Raw genomic sequence first — 17,663 nt, 5'->3', positions numbered from 1 at the left:
CTGGGCTGGCGTCCCCACCTTGTCTGCCTGGTGTTTACCAAGGGAGGTGCGGTCACTATCAATGTTTGCTGTAACCTGGACAGAGAGTATGAAAACCACTACCTACTGTGTTCAGAGGCTAGAGACCCCAACCTGCTGTTCTACTAAAACCATTACTCGCCCTCTCCCATTCCTGTAGAATAATGGCCATGCATGCATCCTTGGGTTAAAATTAACTTAAACTTCCCCACAGTTGTTTAAAAGCTGAGCACCTAATACTGAACTAAATGTTTTGTTTAAAATTTTGTTGTTGGGATGCCTGGGTGGCTCAGTGGGTTAAGTGTCTGCCTTGGGCTCAGGTCATGATCCTGGAGTCCTGAGATCCAGCTGCACGTCAGGCTCCCTGCTCAGCGGGGAGTCTGCTTCTCCCTCCTCTGCCCCTCCACCCCCACTCATGCTCTCTTTCTCTCTCTCTCAAATAAATAAATAAAATCTTAAAAAAAAAATAAAATAAAATTTTGTCGTTGAAGACATCATGCTCAGTGAAATAAACCAGTCACAAAAGGATCAACCCTGTGTGATTCCAGGTCCCTAGAGAAGCCACAGCCAGAGATGGAAAGTAGATGGTGGGCGCCAGGAGCTGCGGGAGGGGGAGATGGGGAGCTGATCCCTGGACACAGAGGTTCAGTTTTGGGAGATGAAAACATTCTGGAGACGGACAGGGGTGGTGGTTGCACAACCACAGGAATGTACGAAATGCCACTGAACGGTGCACTTAAAAATGGTTAAAATGGCTAATTTTATGTTATGCATATTTCACCACGATTAAAAAAATACATTTTAAAAAACTAAGTGTTTGCATGCCGTTTTGTACTGCTCTTCGCTCAGAAAAGGCCTAGATGTTCTGCTGATGATCTCACCTGCTGTTCTCAATCGATGTTTTAATGCACGATCACGCATACCGTAGAGAGGATTAATTTGGTAAACTATTTCAGAGCGTCCCCCCCATAGCAGTTTGGTTGTGACTGCAGTGTTTTACATAAGCAAGCTAGGTGACCTCCAAGGTGACAGGTAAAATGTTATGGAACGAATTAAAGCAGAGGGCAGCACTCACTCCCAAGCCCAAGGAGGAGCCTAGGGCAGGCTCTCAGGAGGTGACAGGGAGGCCAGGCTTCTGGAATCACTTCCCCAACCACACACAGTAAGAATTCAGTGTTGTCAGTGGAAGGGAAAGAGAGAGGGGGCTCCCAGGCAGTGACTTCACTCCGACACAGGACACACAGCTGGGCCGCGGGGCTGGGAGGGGCGCGGGGGGGAGGGAGCAAGAAAACAAGTGACACCTCCCACTGGACACCACATCTCACTGGTTCCACCAAGGATTTCACTGCAGTCGACAGTGTTGGATCAACCGGGCCAACCGGCAGCCACACTGGCTGGAAGCCCTTCCAGAAGGACATCAGTTCACAGAAATCCCATGCAGAGACCCCAGCACATCTGAACGGCCCTCAGCAACATGGAGCAAACGAGGCCACTACTGCTTCTTCTACCCCTCACTCCTGGGAGCCATGCCAGTATCGATGACGTTACTCCAGGTGACCCCACGCTGGACGCCCACCCATGCCCGTTGCGGGGCTGTAGGTGCTCTTAAGAGAGAAGTGGTCTGCAGTCTCTCAGATCACTTCCCTCGCTTCTGAGCAGAAGCTTCGATCGAGCACAGTTTTCATCTCTGGTTCCTGTAATCGGACTGTAAATTGGATCCACAAAGCATTGCACTAAATATAAATGAAGAATAAACTCTCTTGCAAGATCTTGTTAGCCTTGGACGTGGACCTTCCAAGGGAAGGCGACGGACATGTGAGTTAAAACCGCCCAGGCCCCGGACCTGCCTCCACCTCACTGAGCCTCCCTTTCTCCATCTGTCAAATGGGGTGGTAACTGGGTAGGGCGGGGAAGATCGATGTGATCATCCAGGCAAAATGCTTAAATTGGCAGCCAGCCACAGAAAGAATCTTCAAAATGGAATCGTCACAGAAGTTACCGCACCGCTGCGGGGAGGGCATTCCTCTTGAAGGGAATCACACGCTCCCCGAGACTCACACATCGCCAACACCCCCCCACCTTCCTCCGGGAAAGAGACACACCTTCCAGACGTAACTGGCGAGCATGTGGACAGAGAAGGCCTGGTTCACGGGCATCGGATACCATTTGTCACCTGAGACAGTGGCTAAAACGAAATTTCTCCCAGGTGAGTTATGCGGTCATAAAGACTACAGCGCGGATTGAGTCGTGGTGGTTTTGATGGACAAAGGCGCACCACGTGTTGGGAGCCACACCGAGGCTCACGGTCTAAAGCTGCACACATTCTCGTCGAGGGGTAAACATACAGACACATGTTCTTTCTAACACCACAGATGCCAGCTGGCAGTTGGAGGGGCTCTACTGCTCTTTGGGTAGAAGCTTCCAGAATGTCAGCCCGCCACCCGTTATCATCACAGGGGCTCTAGGCAATGTCTGACTGGCCTGTGAGCAGGTTAGCAGCAAGCCAAGTTGCTTGGTACGCCACATTGTGGTGGGACAGGAGCTCCAGAGGCCCAGGGTCTGCTTACGGCTCCGCCATCGAGGGTCCTTCCACTTGGAGCAAGGCCAGGCCTCAGTCTCCTCATCTGTAAACTGGGTGGAGAAGTTGGCCTGGAGTCAAGCGAAGGCTTGCCAAACCCCACCGTGTGTATGGACACTGGTCTGACAAAATTCCCATTGGATTGCAACAAAATGAACGAGAAAGGAAATGGCCAAGGGAGGTTTCCCACAAGTCAGCCTGATCCTGCTTAAAAGGCTTTCTCTTATTCTGAGACCCTGCCCGTCCAAACGCCCTGCGTGTACAGGAAATGGTAAGAGAGGAGGTGGTGAGCGGTTGGATCTCTGCTTTATATTTTAACATTCTCATTTGGCAAAATAAAAACTTGACAAGCTCTGTGCATAAACGAGAAGGGGGGGGAAGGTGTGTGACCAGAAGCTAGCTAGCAAGTCAATTTTCTCGTTTCCTCGTACAAGCTCAAAGCTGCAGGGGGCCTCGGGTGTTTCAGAATGGGAATGGGATCCTGGTGTGTCCTGTGGGTCCCCTGAACTTGCCACCCCGCAAGGCTCATGCTTCATCTGCTCCCCAGCAACTGGCTAAAGCTGCAGCCAAAGTTGGAGGGGGCCCCCGTGGGGTCCAGGACCCACATCACCAGGAAGCCTGAAATGCAGTGAGACACCAACGGGAAATTGTGACCAAACAGAACCCTGCAAGACTCAGCCCACCCCTGCCAGGGCCCCTCGCCTCCTGAAGCTGGGGAGCCAGCAGGAGTCCAGCCCAGGCCCCAACCCTTGGCCACGGCTCTCATGCTGTCCTAAGTCCGTCCTCTGTGCATCCAAAAAGCTCCTCTGTGGCCGGCTCGGTGCGTAGAGCACGCGATTCTTGATCTCGGGGTTGTGACTTCAAGCCGCTCGTTGGGTGGAGAAATTACTCAAAAATAAAATCGTGTAAAAAAAAAAAATCCCTCTTACAACACTTCCATGTGCAGTCTCTGGCTTGGGGCAAAGGATCCAGAGGTGAAACGGTAGGACCTGGTCCTCAAGGGGATAGCCCAGGGAGACACCAGGCAATTGTCACTGGGGTCTGGTGCGCCGGACCTCCGCACCCCTTGCGGGTCGTAAGGATAAGGGCAGCTGACCTCCCCAGGAGGAAGTGGGGTTTGCCGGAGTTTGCTCTCAGGGCTCGCACAAGAGCCGCAGGTGCCTCAAACTGCCACATACCAGCACCGGCCACGAGAGACAGGGGTCTGGGGCAGAGAACCACCTGGCCGGAGGCAGCAAGAGACAAGGACCAGGAGGCACATCTCTGGGAAGGAGAGGAGAAGCGTCTCCCAGGAGACTCCCCAGCAGTCTCCAGTCTCCTCCCTACAGCATCCCACCCTGCGGGACCCATCTCCCCCGGTTTCCCTCTGAACTCTCTGGCCACCTGTCATGTGTCCTCTGCACCTGGCCTTTAGAAGCTGGAGCTGGGTGGTCCTGGGTCCACTCCCTTCCTAGGACTGGCTCATTCACACCCACATCAGTTCAAAGGTCCTTTCCTCCAGAAGTCTTCCCTTACCCCCTCAACACACACACACACACACACACACACACACACACACACACACTCTCCATGGTCTCTTTGTACCCTGAACTTCCCGGCACCGAGCACAAATAATTAACTGCGTGTGTACTTAGCACCCGAGGGACCGGGACAAGCTCTGCACCCTGCCCCAGGCCGGCCTCAGAGCAGGCACTCAATAAATTCCTGGGAAAGAACCAATGGACAAATGATCTCATGGGATCCTAGCAACTCTAGGAAATAGGGGCTCAGGGAGAGATTAAGCAAGCTGCCCCAGGCCACAGAGCAAACACAGAGGTGGCCTTGGAGTCTGGCTCGAACTCGAAAGCTCACCACCCCCCCCCCCGTCACATGCCGAAGGAAACTGGCTTCCTCCTGAAGCTGGACTTAGCAAAATCAAGACTTTTCAGTCAGAAAGATAAATGAGGCGGGGCAGTGTCCTGCTTAAGAACATAACCTGAGGGGCGCCTGGGTGGCTCCGTCGGTCGGGTCCTGGGATTGAGCCCCGCGTCGGGCTCCTGGCTCAGCAGGGGGGCCTGCTTCTCCCTCTCCCTCTGCTTCTGCCCCTGCTCGTGCTCTCTCTCTCTCACACACATAAATAAATAAAATCCTAAAAAAAAAACAATACAGTTTGAGAGCCATGCTTCCAGGTTTCAGTCCGGGTGGACCCACTTAGCAGCTGTGTGCCCTCAGTCACACTACTTGGCCTCTCTGAGCCTTGGTGTCTTCACACCCTCCTTCGTGGATAATGGGGGACAATAACAGGAGTGGGGTTGCAGAGAGAAGCCTTATGTCAAAATCAGAAGCATATGTAGGCAGCAAAACTTACAGTACATTTTACTCCAGCAGGTGACATGATCCAAAAGGAAAAACAGGCTCAAGAAAAATACCCCATTAGAAAAAAAACACACGGGTCCCTCCCATCTCAAAACCAGTCCTGGCCATGTCCCAGCTACCACCCAGGGTTCTGGGAAGTCCCCGAGCGGGCCCGATACCTTGGAGCTTCTCCCTCCTCAAAGTGCCTGGGAGGGCTCAGTCCTGTGGCCCCTCGTCCCCCCCTTGCCATCTCCCCAGCCCATCTCCTGCAGCCTCATCCTATGGGCTGAGACTCCCATATTTCTGCCTGCAGCCTGGTGGTGCCTCCAACCCCAGGCTCCACCAGATGCCCAGCAGGAAGCTTACGGGGTCCACTAGGAACTTGGACTCTTCTACTGCCCCCCGGCCCCACCCCATCCAGCCTTCTCCAGCTCAGTCATTAGCAATCGCCATCCATCCAGCTGCTTGCACCACAATAACGGGGTCAGCCTGAATTATTCCTTCTCCCTCACCTTCTCTCTCCCATCCCAGGGCAAGTCCTGGCCACTCGAGCTCCCAGACACCCTAGATCTATCCACCTCCCAGTGGCCCCCTGATTACCACTCCACCCAGGGCACCTTGAGCCCTGGACCCTGCAGAAACCTCCACGCTGGCTTATTCTGCCTCCTCTCGTCTCCCCACAGTCCATTCACCATGCAGGAGTCCAGAGTGGCTTCTAGAAACCTGAGTCAAATAAAGTCACTCCTCTGCTTAAAATCTCCAGCGGCTTCCCAGTGCACTCTGGATAAAACCCACAGTCTGCACCCTAATTTTTAAGGCCCTCCTGTCTCAGCCGCCCTCTGCAGCACCCTGTGTCTCCCCTCTACTCTTCCCCAGAGGTACACACTTCCCTCCGGTCCCTCCAATACACCCGGTCCCCCCTGGGGCCTGGAGCCAGCTGCTTCATTTGTCCAAAAGCTCTTCTCAGGTCACAGATGGCTCCTCGCCACTCACACCTCAGCTAGGTGTCACCCCCCCACACCCACTTGAGAGGCACCCTTGTCTGCTGTCCCCGTCATGGCACGTCACGGTCATTGTGGCATTGATTCTTACCGATACATCCTTGTGAGGGCATCTACTAGTATATGCAGTGGCTTGAACAGTGGCCCCTAAAAAGATACATCCACGTCCTGACCCCGGAATGTGGCCTTATTTGGAATAAGGGTCTTCACAGGTGTAATTAGGGATCTCAAGATGAGATCCTCCTGGATCATCTGGGTGAGCCCTAAATCCCATGACAAGGGTCCTTAGAAGAGACATAGAAAGGAAGAAAAAGCCACGTGAAGACAGAGGCAGCCACGAGCCCAGGCGCTGGGAGAGGTGAGGACGGATCCTCCCCCAGAGCCTCCGCAGGGAGCAAAGCCCTGCAAGACACTGTGCCATCGGACTTGCGGCCTCCGGGATGGTGAGAATAGAGACCTGTTGTATTAAGCCGCTCGGTTTGCAGTAATCTGATTCGGAGCCGCAGGAGACCCACGCAGCACACAAGCTCCATGAGGCAGGGGCCTCGTCTGTCCCGTGTCCTGGGGGCCCTGCACTTGCCGAGCACAGGGATGACACGCTGACAAATGTTGGCGGCGTGACGATTAGCTCCTCTGAGGCCAGGCCAGGCTCATAAGGGAGGCTCGGGAAACGTTTGCTAACTAGAACTGAGAAACAGCCGATAAATGACACTGCGGATCACTACTTCCTCCTTCTGGGCCTCAGTTTCCCCACCTATACAAAGACTGGATCAGCTGATCTATGGTTTCCACGTCCCGATAGACAAACTATGTCTTTCCAAATTCACCTCAAGTGCCCATCATAAAACCCGTCCGGGGCCCCACCGGACCCCAAGGCTGGTTCTTTGGTTCTTATATCCTTGCTATGCCTGGGAGGTGTAGGGACCCCGGAGGGTCCAGACCCCCCTCTGTGTGGTGTCCCCTCTGAGTGGCCTGAAGCCAGCAGTGCAGGTAACAACACACATCGGAGACCCCCCACATGGAGAAAAGAAGGTTAGGAAGTCAGCAACAGGGTGGGCGGGAACCCAGCGTCCCCAGTCCCAGTGCTGGTCATGTCAGCACAGCCGTCTGGCAGGATCACTTGGCAAGGCCGGGGCCCGATCAGGCAGGAATATGACCTAAACAATTTCCAGGGCTGTCTTTTCCAGATGCTGGGCCCGCCCTGTTGTGTCTGGAACCCAGGACCCAGGCCAAGAACATTTTCCTCTACAAAGGTGCCAGGAAAGGGGCGACTTCCTACCCTGCGGACAGTTCTAGACCTCACCCATCGTCCTATGGCCAGAGGCATCCGTCCCTGAGGGCACCACCTCCCCCTGCAGCAGGAGGAGAACTGCCAGCGTAGGTTCCTGGGGGGCTCCCGAGCCCCACCCCCAGATGGCAGCAAGGAGGGCCTGGTTTGGGCCACACCCAAGGGAGAGGCAGGTCCGAGGCCAGACCCTGGGCTGGGTACCCCAGCAGACAGCCCTCCACCACCACGGCCACTGCCTCCCCAGGACAGGACGGGCTTGTCCGCAGATCTGAAACAAGACAGGTGCCATCACCTGGGGGATCCTACCAAGCCAGCCACGAGCCCCTCAAGGGTTCTGTGGTCCCCCACGAATGGGAAACACCTGTTCTTCCTCAGGACCCCCTCACATGCGCAGCAGTTGTCTATGGGGCTTAAGTCCTGTCCAACCTGCTTTTATTTCCCCTCATTAGGTTTAAGGCAAGACAGCCAAGCGGTCAGGAGCGTGGGGTTCCGTGTCCTGGCCCTCGACTCACCACTGTGTATCCCAGACAAGTTACTTAACTGCTCTGGGCCTTCGTTTATACATCTATAAAATGAAAATAAGGACAGTCCCTTCTTCATAGAATTGTTGAGAGAATTAAATTAGGGACTACATATAAAATATGTCAATTATTAAAATTTCCTAGGGCAGAGTGTGTTCTCATTCCGTACTTAAGGAAAAGGAGAGAGAGTATGGGATTGGTCACATTCAGAACTGGGACCAGTCTCCTCACCTCCTTTGAGTGCTGGCCCCCACCTGCTGATAACGTGCAGGCAGCTGGAGCAACACACACCTGACTCCCTCCTGCCTCAGAGCCTGCTGAGGACCAGCCTGAGGGCTAAGGGAGGCAGCCCCAGGGGAAGAGCACTGGTCTGCAGCACCCAGCCTCTGCCCTGCCCGCTGCGACCTCATCAGCCTCCCTGCCACACCCCCTCCTCGCCAAGCTCCCTCCAGGCTCAAGGGCCTCCGATCCCAGGAAAGTTGACAGAATGGGTGTCCCCGTTTGGTTAGGTGGCCACAAGTGAGCTCATTGCCAGGACACTGGAACCACACAGAGCCTGAACAAGCTTTTATGAATCAAATTGTTATAATGCGATGTTTTGCAAAGGAGTCTTTTATTGGATAAAATATACCAGCAAGACGACCGTGCGTGCTAGTAGACCTGTGTTCATAAAACTGTATCTGCAAGGCTGTCCCACTCGCTGCCCCCGATGCTCAGAGCCCTGCTTTCAAAGGAACAGGAGGGAAGAGGAGACATGTCCATGTTCTCTCTCGCCTTCTGGGCTCTTGCCTGTGCTGTTCCCTCTGCCCGGAGCACCGTCCTCCCAGCCACCCTCCCCAGAAACCCAGCAGCGCCTGCTGTCTGCCAGTCTACGGGCTGCATCCTTCGTCCTCGGGGATGTCGTCCCTGACTCTCCGCCTGTGGGCTTGCTTTGTAATGGTCTGTCCACTCGTCTGGCTCTCCTGGGGGGTGGGAGCCCCACAGGCAGAAGGGCCCGCCCTCGCCTCTTCCTTGCCGTACCCCCACGATTTAGAGCAGCATCCGGCACAGAGCAGATATCTAGTGTGTAGAAGACTGGGGAGGCCAGCGACGCCCCTCCGCATGACCTTTCCCAACACGGCTTTGGCTCTGGACAGCTGCGGGTTCTGAGGCCCTCCTGGGGAAATTAGTAGGACTTTCAGAGCACTCTCGGGGAAAAGGACCCTGTCTTACCCTAAGGGAGGGGGCCACACAAATAATAGGTCATACTAATCCAGCTGCCTTGGCAGGCGTGGCCCCCATGTCTTCCCGCCCCAGACCCCAAGGCACGCTAAGAAGTCGGTTTCTGCTATCTTCGTTTTACAAATGAGAAAACCACCAACCCATCCTGTGGGCTTTTCCAGCCGGATACAGGCAAAGTTGTTTTCCCGTCCCACAAAAGCTCGTGGCAGCCCGCTGGGACCCCAAGATGAGTGAGCCATGCTGTCCCTTCTCCCCCGCCCCCACACGCCACAGTCCAGCAGGGGTGGCAAATGGAGTCCTGAGCTGGGGGGCCTCAGGCAGAGCCAGGAGAAGGTGTCACCCCAAGCCGGGGGCCCCACAGGAGGCGCCGCGGCACTGCCCCCCACCCCGGGGCACCCCGAGCCTCATCTTCATGCATCCAATTCCCTCCAGCAGCCCCCCCACACCCCCCTGCCTGGGAAAGTTCCAGCAGCAGTGCAGGCCACGTGCTTCCAAGCCAAGCCCTCTCCCCTCCCGTCTTTGTTCTCCCTCCCTGAGACTTGCTCTGTAATCAGTCAGCAACGCTGCCCACAGGAGCCAGAGGCCAAGAAAGTTTGCAGAAAGCACAGTTGTCTTTCCCCAGTGCCCTCCTCCTCTCCACTCCCGCCCACCCCGCTCTCAGTAAAGCCCAACAGGACAGACGGTGGCTCGGCTCTGTCCCCTGGCACGGAAGGTCAGCGCCCTCCTGCACTGCTGTGGCCAGGCCAAGCTAGTCGCAGCAGATTAGTGACAGGGCCCACCACTGGATGGCCTTTCCCAGTGTCACTTCTAAATTACGTTTCCTGGTGCGCCCCCCGCCCCCCGCCGGCTCTCCAGAGGGTGGGCCCGTGCCACCTCAGGGAACCTGACAGCCCCCAAGCTTGCAGCCGCAGACACAAACCAGGGAGCTCCAGCTCCCTCCCCCCAAACCACACCAAACTTGCTGAAACTCAAAAGAGGGCCACCCCAAAAGAAACAGAAGGCCACGCCAACCGGGGTACGCAATGAGCAGGTCTCCTTTATCACATCCGCTTGAAGTCAGGGCCTCCTCCATGAAGACGATGTGAGCCCCTCCAGCCTGACCCTCACAGTGATGGAGGAGCGGGTACTCAGCCTCGGGAGAGTTCACCCATGCCTTCTGTCTGGGCCTGCCTCAGTTACCCCATTTGTAAAATACACAGGGGGCCTTGGGGCCCTTTCTATTTCCAACAAGAGTCTTGTGTGGCCTCCAATCAGAGCCCCCCCCCCCCCAGTCCCCGGGTTTTCACTCCAGCCACCAGTCACCTTCTGATGAATGCCCGTCTTCCCTCTGCCTGCCTGACCCGCTCCTGCCCCAGCACCATCTCTTCCAACAAGCCTCCGGTGAGCCCCTGGGGGGACCAGGATGGCTCTCGCTGCCAACCCCAAGCCCTGTGCCTCCCATGACATCTCCCCCCACGAGATGCCCCCCAGCACACGCCCGAGACAGAGCCAGAGGCCCAGGATCTGCTGCAGTCAGTGAGCAAGCCAAGAAACCTCCGCAGAGATCTGCCCTCTGCCCCCAACCTCTCCCAGGTGACCTTTTGACCAAAGAGGAGGGTGGTCATCTGAGAGTTGAAAAGAAACTAAACTAAGCCAGAGATAAAGCATCTAGGATTCTGAGGGTGGTCAGGGCTCTTGTCTGGGCCTGGCCCCAGGAAGAACAAAGCCTCCAGGCAGGCAGGCCTGACTAATGACTCATGAGTCATGGGTCAGCAGAGAGGTCAGAGGCCAGGGCTCTGCTCACCCGCAACTGCTCTAATCCACAGGGTCTAATGCTTCCCCGCGCACCCCCCACCCCAACCCAGGAGTTAGGCCTTGAGAATTAAGGGAGAAAGAAGGGCCATCCCCGTGCTGTCAGTCCTGGGCCGAGTGCTCTGGCCCAGGGGTCTGCCAGGAGAGACACATCCCCCTTGCCACAGGGTGGGTGGGTGTGGAAGTGGCCTGTCCCCAGCCCAGGCTGAGTATGTAGCCTGGCTGAGCCTCTGTCTTGGGACCCTCTATATCCCGGGAGGGCAGACAGAGGTTTCCCCATACACGGCTATCTCCTTAAAAAATCTATCTCCAGACCGCTCCCTTCTTTTCTGATTTTTCAAATCCACCCCCTAACCCATGAGTGGCTTTGTCTCCTGGACAAAGTACTGTCCCCAGTCTCAGTCTTCTCACCAACAACCTGGGTACAACAGCCCCTACCAAGAGGTGAAGGTGGGGGCAGTGGGAACAGATGGGTGCTCTGGATGCAGAGCAGGGCACCCAGGGGCTCAGCAACCATCAGCTAGGGCTTCCTCGCTAACCTCCCAACCTTGGCCCCCGTGGGAAGATGGGTGGGCACCAGGGTGGGCAGCAGGAGGGTGCGGGCGACGGTGGGGGCGGGGAGGAGGAAAAATCTTCTTTAAAACAAGTGCCCCAGGTCTTCGAGGTTAGGACCAGGGCCAGGGGTGGGGTGAGGGGAGGGCACGGCCACAGCGCACAGGACCCCAGGGCCGCCGCGGGGGCGCAGCACCCAGCCTCCCGCTACGCCTACAGCTCCAGGACTTCCGAGGAGTGCGGGGCTGGGAGGGGAGCCACCAGAGCGGGGGCCGTGGACTTGGGGCGCCCCTACCTTGGGCCGCCAGCAGCGCGAGGCCGCCGAGCAGCAGCAGCGACAGCGGGACCCTCCTCGGCGCGGCGCGCTCCATGGGGCCGGCGGGTGGCGGGTGGCGGGTGGCGGGCGGCGGGCGGCGGGCGGACAAAGGCGCGGGGCGCGGGGCGCGGCTCCTGGGTTCCACGCTCCGGCCGAGCCTCCGCAGCCAACGCTGGGCCCCGGCTGCGCCGTTCAATTATCCCGCCCCGGAGGGGGGCGCGGCGGAGGCGGGGCCGCGGGGCGCGCGGTGCCCTCCCTCCCGGGCCGCCCCCCGCCTGAGGCCCGCGCACCCTGGCTTCGAGGGGGCGCGGGCCCACGGCCCGGGGCGGGAGCGGGGACCCCAAATCTCTCCCAGGTGGGGGCCGAGAAGGGGGGGCGCGTTCGGGCGGGGGGCACCCCCACCCGCTGCCGCCCTCCCCCTCCCCCCAGGCGCCCGTGAAACCCGATCCCTTCCCCACCCGCCGGCCCGAGGGGCGGGCTGGGTATCAAAGGTTAGCTCCGCCCGACTCCGCGGAAAGGGCGGGGGACCGGGACCAAGGTAGAGAGGGGTCCCGAAGGCTCGTAGGCACCTTCGGGGGAGAGGGGGGGAGACAGGGCGGTGCCCTTCCGAGGCGGGGGCGCTCCCTGCAGGACTTGGCCCGCGAGCAAAGCCCCGCACCCACGGTCAGATCGTTTCCCGCCTTCGGCCGCCCTGCACCCACGCACCATCCTGGGGCCTGCAAGTCCCCGGCCGTCCCAGCTGTGTCCTGGCACCTGGCGCTGCCCTCAGGAGACTGCCAGTCAGGCGAGACAAACTCCAACCAACATCCCAACTCCCCGGGAATCTGTTGCACCCAGGACCCCGAAGCGCAGAGGAAGAGATTCGTTTTGCCGAGAGGGAGCAGCCCCTGAGCTGGGCCTGCAGGAATGACCTCTTTGTGCGGGAATTCATGGCTGCAACCAGGCCGTGGTTACTGAAGGGGAATTCGTCTGTTGGAACCATAAATACATTTGTTTTAAACAGGGGGGGAAAAAACCCCAAACTAGTGCAGGCGAAGGTGCGGAGGATGAGAGGAAACCGGAAAAAACACCATTCAGTATGGACCCCCCGATGCGCCATGCCACTCCTACGTTCACACCCACCACCAACGCACACACGTGTAAGCGTGCACCGCAAGCCAGGTGCTAGGGTGTCGATAACAGCACTCTTCCTAGTAGCTTCTAATTAGGAACTGCCAGACATTACCAGCACAGAATGAAAACATCCTGGGGCAGAAGCCACACCTCTCTGAAAAGTGGATGCTGCAGGATTCCCTCTATGGGAAGGACAAGAACAGCTTAGAAGTCAGGAGAGTGATAGTCCTTGGGGAGCACAAGGGAGTTTTCTGGGGGGCTGGTTGGGATCTGGTTTTTAAACCTGGGTATTGGTTACAAGGTTGGGTTCCCTATGTGAAAATGTATCCAACTGTTCAATTATGCTATGTGCCCTTTTCTAAACAAACGTTAGATTCAAAAATAAAAAACAAAAAGACAAAAAACTCATGTCTTCACAGGATGCCTCCTGAGGTGGAGGTTTGCAGAGAGTCTAGGAATGCTCATGAAAGGGGATCACTTGCTAATTCCTAGGCTAAGGACGCCTCCCGAAAGAGGTGGCTTGGGATTGGCCCTTGACAGATGAGCAGAGGGTACAAAGGGTTCCCTGCCCTGGGCAGCTCGGGAAGATTATCTGGTCCACTTCACTGGATGGTGGGGGGTGTCTGCAAGAGGCAGAGACCTGTTGGCACTTGGATGGGCGTGGGTGGGGAGCTCTGAGCTGGAGACAGATTGAAGACTTGTGCTTAGGTTTTGTTTTTGTTTTTTAAGCCATGGGAGGATAAGGGGGCCCTGCAGAGAGTTTATGGTCCGGAGTAGATGTGGTATGTGCAGTGCATATTACACGCCTGCACATTATTTTGTTACTTCAACAGCCATGGAAGGTCTTAGTGCTCCCATTTTGCAAATGAAGAAACCGAGGCTCAGAGAGGCAAGGTCACAGGCCAAATGCTCACAACTAGGTGATTGACAGTGCTAGGGTTTGAAACCAGGCCGGCTGAGTCCCAGTCCTGGGCTCATCTGAGAGTGAATACTATGAATGCTGTACACACGTTTGCTTCACCACTCCCCGGGGACTGGACATTTAGGGCATTTAAATTGGGAAGCCGGGGCACCTGGGTGGCTGAGTTGGTTGAGCGGCTGCCTTCGGCTCAGGTCATGATCCTGGGGTCCTGGGATCGAGCCCCACATCCGGCTCCCTGCTCAGCGGAGAGCCTGCTTCTCCCTCTCCCTCTGCCTGTCTCTCTGCCTACTTGTGCTCTCTATCTATCTGTCAAATAAATAAATAAAATCTTTTTAAAAAATAAATAAATAAATAAAAAATAAATTGGGGGGCCGGGGGAGGGGTGTTTAATAAATCATGCTGCAGTGAAACCTGCATGTTCTAGGCTCAGCATCTAGCGTAGAAGAGGATACCTTAGAAGAGCAATTCTGCACCCAGAAATGGACTGATTTACTCATGTGTCTGGAGAGGGACACGGCCAAGCCCCGAGTCTCTCCACTACTGCCCCGCACTGAGTAACATCTTTGTTTAATTTGGGCCAGGTCCACAGGCAAAAGCAACGGGCGTCTCACTGTTTCAGTGCATCATCAATCATCATCTGATGTATCACCACAGAATTTGAACAAGTTTCAGGGGCTTATTAGCCATTTGTATTTCTTTTCTTTGCGACTTCTTTCATAACCTTTACTCATTTATTTTTATAATAACAAAATTGTTTATTATAGTGAATGATCGAGAAAAAATGCAGTGTCTAATAGCCTATTTATGGTGTATATGATTAGATTCAACTATACCAATATTCTGTGGTTCAAGGGAATATTGTACCATTGCAGAAAAGGCTGAATAGGATGCCTAAGTAGAAATAGGATCTTTGTGAACTAATATTATGTAAAAACAACAAAAAACAAAACAAAACAAAAACAACAAAAAACAAAATTGAGTATGAGTGTATAGGTCCACCCTGCAATTACAACCCTAGAAAGCTATTTTTATGTAGCTAGAGATCAAAAGGGAACTAAAAGAAATGGGATATTGTGTTTACTAGTGAAAATTTTGTTGTTGTTGTTATTATTATTATTTTTTTTTTAAGAAACAGTTGCGACAGAAAGGAGTAATTGTACCAGAAACCTGGAGTGGTATAATCCCTATACCTAAACTTGACTGAGTTTCTGGGCAACCAAAGTAAAAATAATTTTTTTTGAGCACTTAAATAATCCCTGTTTTCTGACCAAAGAGCATGCATCCTTTCGTCAGGAGAGACCAGCTTCTTCTGGCACTAAGTTCTAACCATTTTCCCTCTGGGTCCTTATGTAAGAATCAAGAAACTTGAGGAGTGGCACATTGCATGTTGCATGTCATTTGCAGAAGATGGGACTGGTCTTCAGAGAGGTTCCACCGGAGGATTAGGGACCAGGGAGGCCCCCCCCACCATCTGACCCCCGGGTCCAGGGAAAGACGACACCCCACCCCCCCCGCCCCGATTCTGCTCCAAGCAGGAAGCCATCTGTCATGTCCCACTGTGACAGTCCAGCTTTCTCCCATCTCAGAGGAGCCGAGCCACTCACTGCTCCCCACCCCCCATAACAAATAGCTCTCCGTTTGTTTGAAAGATCATTGTTGGCACACGTGGACTGTTTTTCTCCAAGTCAGAAAACAAATGGCTTTAGCGCTGCCCAAACTCTGGAGGACAAGCCTCCTGTGGTTCTTGTATGTGCTCCCCACCCTAAAGGCAGTGGCTGCCCTGGCCCCCCACCCTTCCAGGCGCCACCCGGCCCTGCATCCCTAGCTCACGGCTCCCAGAGCACCCAAGCACCCCCCTCCCTTCCTGCCTCTTTGCTCCGCCGGCTCCTTCTGTCCTTCAGGCATCTGCTAAGATGTCACTTGGCAGAGGTCTTTCGCTGCCCCTGGTGCTAACCCGAGTGCCCGGGGCCCCATGCTGCACAGTTCCATCCCCTTCACGACAATTTCCCTCTTCATACTCCTTTACTTCTTTGTTAATGTGTTGGTTTTCTCTCTGGCCACTAGCCTGTGAGCTCCCTGAGGGCAGGGACGGGGTCGGCACATCAGTGCACAAGAAGTCCTTGCTGAGCGCATCAGCAGAGAAAGCCGCCTTCCTAGCAGCTGGCCGTGCCATGTGGTAAGAAAAGCAGGGTTCTGCATCAGAGACACACAGAGCATCACAATGTCCACTGGGCTGGACATCACTTCCATACGACGGCCGAGGAGACTGAGCCGGGGAGGTGACAGAGTCCCTGACGCCCAGTGTGGCTCAGCTCAGGAGCTGGCCCCGGGCTGCGATCCGACCACCTCCACTCCCGGTTCCCCTCCCCGGCCCCTCCAGGTCCCTTCTCCATGCTATCCCAGGGTCTTTTCCTTACTAGGAAGGTCCTAGGGACAATGGCATGACTAGAGTGACAAATGAGAAAAGAATCCTGTCCCCTCCAGGTGGCTGCAGAAAAGGAGAGATTCCAAATTATGCCAAATATCCATAAAATACACAAAATAGGGAGGCCCACTGGGCTCCCCAGATCCCCCAGCACACGTCTCTCTCCCAAACTCCCACACAGCAGGGCACCGAATCGAGGCCCGCCCTGGGTGCCTCCACGTCTAGTGACAACTGTCATCAGGGAATGCCATGACTAGGGAAGCCCCTGACCGGGGCCTTCTAATACTTCTGTCTCCCCCCGTGACACCTAAAGATGTGAATTTCCACACTTCCAGTGGCTTAGCATGCCTCGGGCCTTCGATCGAATTTCACTCACATGGCCAGCCGTGAGTGAGTCTCTGTGTGACCCCTATTTCGCAGCGAGTGAGGCAGGATCATGGAGGAAGCTGCTGGCCTCACATGGACCAACTGCAGGGCCAGGATGCACCCCAGGTGTGTCTTACCACCCCACCGTGCCCACCCAGCACAGTGCCAGGTGGTCGGCTAAGGTGGGCGCTGAATTAGGCTCCCCCCAAAATCCACCTGTTGAAGTTCTAACTCCCAGGACCTCAGATTGTGACTGTATTTAGAGATGGGCCTTTGAAAAGGTAAGTCAGGTAAGACGAGGTCCTGAGGGCGGTCCTCAATCCGATATGACTGGGGTCTTTATAAGACGAGACTAGTACACATACACATACAGAGGGATGACCATTGTAGGCACAAGAGGACAGCCGTCTACAAGCCAGAGAGAGAGGCCTCAGGAGAAGGCAACCCTGTCGACGTCGTGATCCCGGGCTCCCAGCCTCCGGAACCACGAGAGAATATAGCTCTGTTGTTCAAACCACACAGTCTGTGGAAGGAAGGAGGAGGGGGAGCGTACAACATTCCAGAGCATTCTAGAAGCTCAGCTGTCCCAGGACTCTATGGATCAGAACTATCAGGGCAAATTCAAATAAAACCACCATCATTCATTTTTGTGTTACACATAAGTCTTGAGGGGCCTCGGGAGCTCCAGGGCCATCCAAGCAGAAGCCCAGACAACAGAAAAGCCAACGAGATTCTGTCTTTGGGGGACCAGGCATGATGTTTGGGCTGACCTAAGAGTAGTTAAGTAGAAGTGGGAAAAATGAAAGTCAACAAGATTAAAAGCACGGAGCTCATGTGGTTAAGTTGTGTGTGTTGTCGGGGAGAAGCTATTACATGCTGAAGCAAATGTAATTTTGTTTTGACAAAAATGAGAGGATCTAACTGATCAGGTTCTGGAAAAACTGCCCCCTAATGCCTTGGGGACAGTGGTGGAAACTCGGACTGCCTTTTGTTTGGTTTTCGTTTGTCTCGACAGATCTGCATGTCTTGTGTTCTTTGCCAGAGATATTGCTTTGGAAGGGGAATCTCGAAGCTTCCTGTTAGTCTGGGTTGCGGAGTCACGAGTGGGATTATAAGCACATCTATCATTTTCTCCCCTTCGTTTGAGGAAGTCCCCGCTGAAGAGCCTCATGAGGCAGCTCTGCTTTCTTCCCACAACAGAGCCTAAACCCATACTT

At 55.1% G+C, this 17,663-nt stretch overlaps 1 protein-coding gene across 2 annotated transcripts in view; it reads right to left on the bottom strand.

Annotated features, from left to right (window-relative positions):
* FBLN1 (fibulin 1) overlaps window positions 1–11,794 on the bottom strand; it is an 82,533-nt gene extending 70,739 nt beyond the window's left edge. For both annotated transcript variants that reach the window (XM_036120572.2, XM_036120573.2), the window contains exon 1: window positions 11,600–11,794. In XM_036120572.2, the coding sequence (XP_035976465.1) occupies window positions 11,600–11,675 (76 nt within the window). In that variant the 5' untranslated portion in view covers window positions 11,676–11,794. The remainder of the gene's footprint in view (window positions 1–11,599) is intronic.
* Between the last annotated feature and the right edge of the window lie 5,869 nt (window positions 11,795–17,663).

The sequence above is a fragment of the Halichoerus grypus genome, chromosome 6, assembly GCF_964656455.1.
Source record: "Halichoerus grypus chromosome 6, mHalGry1.hap1.1, whole genome shotgun sequence".
Lineage (NCBI taxonomy): Eukaryota > Metazoa > Chordata > Mammalia > Carnivora > Phocidae > Halichoerus > Halichoerus grypus.
The sequence above is the reverse complement of the archived record's forward strand: the minus strand, read 5'-3'. Positions and strand labels throughout refer to the sequence as shown.